The 6,567-nt window shown below is 42.6% G+C and overlaps 1 protein-coding gene across 2 annotated transcripts in view; it reads right to left on the bottom strand.

The window, feature by feature from the left end:
- The window catches only part of AARS1 (alanyl-tRNA synthetase 1), a 23,821-nt gene extending 20,038 nt beyond the window's left edge, over window positions 1-3,783 (bottom strand). The window contains exons 1-2 of one of the 2 annotated variants that reach the window (XM_040443097.1): window positions 3,684-3,783; window positions 325-489 (exon numbers count right to left, since the gene is read on the bottom strand). In XM_040443097.1, coding sequence (XP_040299031.1) covers window positions 325-468 — 144 coding nt within the window. In that variant the 5' untranslated portion in view covers window positions 469-489; window positions 3,684-3,783. Of the gene's footprint in view, window positions 1-324; window positions 490-3,335; window positions 3,573-3,683 lie in introns of those variants that run through there. The other variant, XM_040443098.1, reaches the window with a different exon arrangement.
- Between the last annotated feature and the right edge of the window lie 2,784 nt (window positions 3,784-6,567).

Raw genomic sequence — 6,567 nt, 5'->3', positions numbered from 1 at the left:
CCCTTTTTTTTTTTTTTTTTTTTTTTTTTAAACAAACATTTAAAAAATAAATAAAAAACAGGGGTGCCTGGGTGGCTCAGTCTGTTAAGCATCCAACTTCGGCTCAGGTCATAATCTCGCAGTTCATGGGTTCAAGCCCCACTTCAGGCTCTGTGCTGACAGCTCACAGCCTGCATCTTGTTTCAGATTCTGTCTCTCCCTCTCTCTGCCCCTCCCTTGCTTGCGCTCTTTCTGTCTCTTGAAAATAAACAACTGTTAATAAAAATAAAAATAAAAAATATAAGTAAATAAATAAACTGTTACGAAAAAGCAAAAAACCCTTACCTGGTTCATGCCCGCATTGGCAAAGAGCAAAGTGGGATCGTCCAATGGGATGGTGGCAGATGAGTGAACATAGGTGTGCTCGTTTCTCTTAAAGAAATCTATAAATCGCTGCCGTATTTCACTTGCTGTTAGAGTTGAGTCCATCTTGAAACTAACCCTATGGAACTAACCAAAGAAAAAATAAAGGAAAATTAGGAGAAATGAAACTAAGAGATAAGCAGACATTACACAAGATTCCTGGCTTCTCAGGCCAAGTCAAAGCAGGACACCGGTAAGCTGCTTGATCCTACCGGTAAGCTGTTTGATCCTAAAACCTCTATGTTGTAACATCCAAGGCGAAAATCATCATCGAAACAAAATTTGCTGCAGCAGCAGGCAACAGGCCCACGTGTTCTTCCTTTCTGTGCCAACCTCAAAAGGTTCAATATACCAACACGTCAAGTAGAGCATGAGTGCTTTCTTCACGTATTCATTTACACCAAACGTCTGCCATGGCCTAGGCCAGGAATTAGGAAATCAGAATAAAAACGTCATGGTTTGGGGCGCCTGGGTGGCGCAGTCGGTTAAGCGTCCGACTTCAGCCAGGTCACGATCTCGCGGTCCGTGAGTTTGAGCCCCGCATCAGTCTCTGGGCCTGATGGCTCAGAGCCTGGAGCCTGTTTCCGATTCTGTGTCTCCCTCTCTCTCTGCCCCTCCCCCGTTCATGCTCTGTCTCTCTCTGTCCCAAAAATAAATAAACGTTGAAAAAAAATTAAAAAAAAAACAAAAAAAAAAAAACGTCATGGTTTACGGTCCAGCAGAGCAGCTCACTGGGGTTGGGGGAATGCTCAAGAGACCTGGGTTCCAGTCCTAGCTTCAAGTCCTTAAGGGAGTTACTTTACCTCACCAACAAAAAACGGGGTCCATATGAGATGAACTCTAAGGATCCTTCCAGCTCTGTTCATCTACATGCCTAGAATCGTGCAAAATCCTATTATCCCTAAAGCCAGGGTCTCTGGGTTTGGCCTGACCATCTTGGGGAGGCTGGTGGCAACACAGTGGACCTGGGGATGGGCCTGGCTACCCCTGGGATCGCCTACAAGTAGGACTATACCTACCCCCACCTAGCCTAAGCACCCCCAGCACAACTGGTAGATTGCGACCTTCCCACCTGTTAGATTCCTAGGGAGTGAGGAAGGTGCAGCCACACTGAGGAAGTGGAGCTCAGAGCCAGTGGAAAAAGAAAGGGAATCAGAAGAGAAACTGGGAAATAGAACAACTTTACAATTTCAAAACTCTTTCACATCTATTATGATTTTTCTGAGAGGCAGGTTAGGGAAAAGTGACAGCCCTTAGTGGAGGGTACCAATCACTGGCATAGTGCTGTAGGGCCATGCAGCACTGGGCATCTGGAAAAAAATGGGAACCATCTCACTGACATTAGCTAATTCTCTAGGATTCAAGACCCAACTCTAATCTTAAATAAGTCACTTTATCACAACTCGTTTCCTTTTTTGTAAAAAAGTAGCATTTACTCTGCCTACTCCACCCAGGTATCGTGACACTCAAAAGCCATCCTATATTTGGGAAGCAATTTGTACACTGGAAAGCCCTATAGGAATATGGATGCTATTACTTTAAGTCACTTAGTACAAAGGCCTTTCTTCCTTCGTATAAGGATGATAAAAAATAAAGACATACAAGGTGAACAAGAGACTGTGACTCAGATTTATGCATAAACACAATTTCAACTGACTTATTCACAACTGAATCAACTCATTACTCAAACAAAAGCCCTTTGGGCAAAAAGATGGTGAAACACTGGCTGAAAGAGGCAAAGAGCTGAATAAAACGCCCATAGATAAGGATTTTTATGTCCATGCTGAGAGTCAAGGCTAGGGTTTTTAGAAACTCTATCACACCATATTCTTCCTCGTCCCTCCTCATCACAGCTCTCATTGAATCGTAATGGTGGCAAACATGAACGTACAGTGCCAATTCTGATTGAGCAACAGCACAGTTTCAGAATGTTCATTGCTCCTTCTCTAAATGGGCTACCTGAGGTAAATAAACTGAATTACAAAGGACACATAAATTTTCCATTTTGCTCACTCATTCAACCTACATAAATGCACACTGTGCTGGGAATCGAGAAGAATGACTCTCTGCCCTCAACAGGGAGACAGTCACATACAGAAATAACTGCAAAATGATGTAAGGATCCAATATATTGACAATAAGCTCTATGGAGGCTGAGACTACTAAAAAAAAAAAAAAAAAAAAAAAAAAAGCTGTGTCACCATCACAAATTTATTTATTCAGTATAAATATACTAGAAGGCTGTATGAGATACAGAGGTAGCAAAAAGGATGGTCCTCAGATTCCACTTCCAAACAGGGCTGTAAAGGTCTTGAGTACCTTAAATCACACTGGCCCTTGGTTGAGGCTCCAGCCACAGGACCTTTCAATGTGCTCTTTATGTCTACCCTACTCCTCTTTCCATTTTCCTACTTGTTTCCTCATTTTTGACATATCAATTGCAGGGACTTATTTAAGAAAGGCTTCTCCTTGACCAGATTCTCCTTATTTTATTCTGGTAGCTCCAGATGTCTTCCTTCATAACTTCCACATGCATTGGACTGCTTGTTTCATGTCCATGTCCCCAACAGGCTGGAAGTTTCACCTCTGTGAGAATCATGACTGATTTTTGCTCACCAAAGGGGTATATCCTCAACATCTAGTACAATGGTTGCTAAATAAGTACTTCAGGATTAGGTATAATCCTTTAGCAGCAAACTGTCAGTGAACTTAAAGCACACCGGGAAATGCAGACTCCGACAAAGTAATAGCTGAATATGATGGGGCATAGAAAGTGCTTCCAGGTGAACCTGAACCAGGATCAGCTACTTAGCTAATTTTAAGAAATTAGGAAATGGCTCACAAGAGGCATTCCAACCATCCAGACCACCCTCACTACCACCCCCAAATCCTCGCCCGCCCCTAGGGGATTAAAACCGGGGGACATAAAAAACCTCAGCTTTGGGCGGGTAGTCAATGGCAACCGTGATCCTCCCAAGGTCCTGGTCCTCGGCAAGGCCACCCGAGGCCACTCCACCCTCGGCGCTCCAGGGGTCTACAAGAGGCCTTTCTCCCGCTGCGCTGTAGCCAGGCGGCTGCCCGCACCGACTCCAGCTCAGGCTCCGGTTCCAGAGGCCTCGCGAGGCCTGGCCCAGAGACCCGCTAGGGCAACTGAGCTCTCAGGCCTCAGGACCCAGCCGCTCTCGCGGCGCCTCAGAACTGTCCGAGGTCCGTCTGCTTCCCTCAAAGGTCGTCGCCCCTAACTCCTCCCTCAGAGCCCACCACCCAGAGCTTGCGGTTACCTGTTCCTGCAGAGGAGCAGCTACACCCGCCCGGAGCCACGCCGGACCGCAACCCACATGGCCCTGCCCAATCAGAGCGCGCCCATGGAGAGTGCCCCGCCATGGCTTACCTACCCGGGAAAATTATTGGTCAGTCATCATGCCAATCAACCCGAGCACGAATCAGCTTATTAGTCGGGTTCCAGGAAGGCGGCTCTAAATCGGCTGATGCAATGGCGGGGAAAGAAGGGAATGGAGTACGTCACGTGACTGGTTTCTGGAGGCCGACATTTTCGTTTGCAAAGTCCTCATAGTTGACTTGGTTAATAAGGGTAATGGGCGACATGTTTGGTAGAGGTCACAGCTTTTGCTGTACAGTTCTGTTGTGTTCATTTTAGTCGCAGAATGGTTTTCAGACTTAAAAGATTCTAATTTGTTGTGCTCATGGTTACACTTGTCTTTGTCAGACCTTCTTGGATTTGGTGTGAAAGATTCAGTACTTGAAGAGGGACGATTGAGTTGGTATCTGGTCCTCAATTTGCCTTTGAAAAATAATAGTAAATATTTGTATGTGAAGCATTGTATTTCACACAGATTGTTCCACTTGATTTTTCAACTACATATGAGGCAGGTCAACTGGCATCCGTCTTTACAGATGAGGTAACTGCCTTGCCCAAGTTTGCTCAGAAGAGTAATTTACAGAACTATGATCCAAACCCACATGTGTTTAACTCTTTCTTTTCTTTTCTTCTTTTTTTTAATAAGCTCTATGCCCAGTGTGGGGCCTGAACTCAGCTACCCTGAGATCGAGAGTCAGTCTCTATCCACTGAGCCAGCCAGGTGCCCCTAAAGTCCATACTCTTAAACCACTACACTATTACCTCCATCAACTCATATATCCAAACACATGAGTATAAATAAAGTTGTGCTGCTGGTCTGGTCTTAACTGGGTTAAAGATATTGCAGAAATATTTTACTTTTATATGTAAAAGAGCATTCTATACAAAAAGAAGGTCAAGCTCAAAAGCCAGTAAAAAAAAAAAAAAAAAAATCACTTGAATTAACTTCCCAGTTCACAGTGATTCATTAATCATCATCCTACTTATTTACATTTGTTGAGCGTTTAGGATGCAACTGGCACTGATCTAAACTTTTGATCTGATCTTCACAACAACCTTACAAGGAGTTACTAATATTACCTGCTTTTAACACCTGAAGACACCGAGACACTCAAAGATTAAGACAGCTAAGGGCAATTTTTTTCTGATGCAAATTGGCTCTGATGCAAAATAGCATATTTAGCCTAAACAATCTGAGAAATAGGTCAGACTTGTGTGCCACCACAATTAAAATGGAAAGCCAAAATTGTACACATTATACTTTCAAAATAAAAGTAATATTGGTTGTGGTCTCAATAACTTCAACTATGTTGCCAGAGTTGTCACTATTAAGATAGTGTTAGGATGTCCTTGGAAGCACAGTAGAGGGGACGGCCATCTTGCCAGCGCAACCCAACGAAAAGCCCCTAGGAGCGTGCCAGAACGAATTGGAGGTCAACCAATCACAGAGCGACAGCCCGACCTGACGCGAAAAAGGCCCACCCGGGCCTAAACCCGGAACCGCTGTAGCTTAAAAACCCCACCCCACCACACTTGGGGGCGACTTCCCTGACTCCTCTCTCTCTCTCTCTCTCTCTCTCTCTCTCTCTCTCTCTCTCTCTCTCTCTCTCTCCCTCTGAGTCACAGAACCTCACCCGAGACCTTAGTTCCCAAATAAAGCCTTTGACTGCTAAATTTTTTAGCCTCTGACTCTTTACCCTGCCTTACTCCTGACCCTAACAGATAGCACCTTCACTAGTGAAAGAATTAAAGACATATATACTTTTTAAGTTTATATTTATATATATAGTATATGTATAAGTATATATTTATATATATTATCTATTTTGAGATATAGCAACAGTGAGAGGGGGAGGGACAGAGAAGGAAAATCCCAAGCAGGCTCCAAGCTAACAGCACAAGGCTTGAACTCACAAACTATGAGATCTTGACCTGCGCTGAAACCAAGAGTTGGAAGCTTAACCAGGTGGCCCTAGAGACATTTTTTTTTTAATTTATTTTCATTCACCCAACAACTGGGTCAATACACATGAAGAGAAATCATTGAGGCCCAAAAGTCAGATTGTTCTGAACATTCTACTTGAGTTATTCAGCTAATTATCCAGTTCTCTATGATATTTTCCTCTTTTAATGTCAACTATGTACTAGAAGGAAAGCTATCTCAATACAACATCCAAATTGTGTATTTTAAGAAACCTTTTATTCTGGGCTGAGCAAATAGGCCTGCAGGTAAGAATAAGTACTACACACACTCTGCAGAAGACTGGTTGACCCTCTTGGGACATGACAAAGCTAACAGAGCTCAAGAGAGTACAACTAAAATACTTCATTTTGGAAATATATAGTCCTAGATTCTAATTCTCCCATAGCACCTAAAATATTTTATCATCGGGGCGCCTGGGTAGCTCAGTTGGTTGAGCTTCCGACTTCGGCTCAGGTCTTGATCTCACGGTTTGTGGATTCGAGCCCCACATCGGGCTCTGTGCTGACAGCCGGGAGCCTGGAGCCTGCTTTGGATTCTGTGTCTCCCTCTCTCTTTCTCTCCCCCTCCCCCATTTGTGCTCTCTCTCTCTAAAAAAAATAAATAAACTGTAATATATATTAATATACATATTAATATTTATATATTTATTTAATATATATTTATTTAATATGTTAATATTTTATATATTTATTTAATATATATTTATTTATATATTATATAATATATATTTTTTATATATTATATAATTATATATTATATATAATATATTATATATAATATATTATATATAATATATTATATA

The sequence above is a fragment of the Herpailurus yagouaroundi genome, unplaced genomic scaffold, assembly GCF_014898765.1.
Source record: "Herpailurus yagouaroundi ecotype Mexico unplaced genomic scaffold, PumYag 190, whole genome shotgun sequence".
Lineage (NCBI taxonomy): Eukaryota > Metazoa > Chordata > Mammalia > Carnivora > Felidae > Herpailurus > Herpailurus yagouaroundi.
The sequence above is the reverse complement of the archived record's forward strand: the minus strand, read 5'-3'. Positions and strand labels throughout refer to the sequence as shown.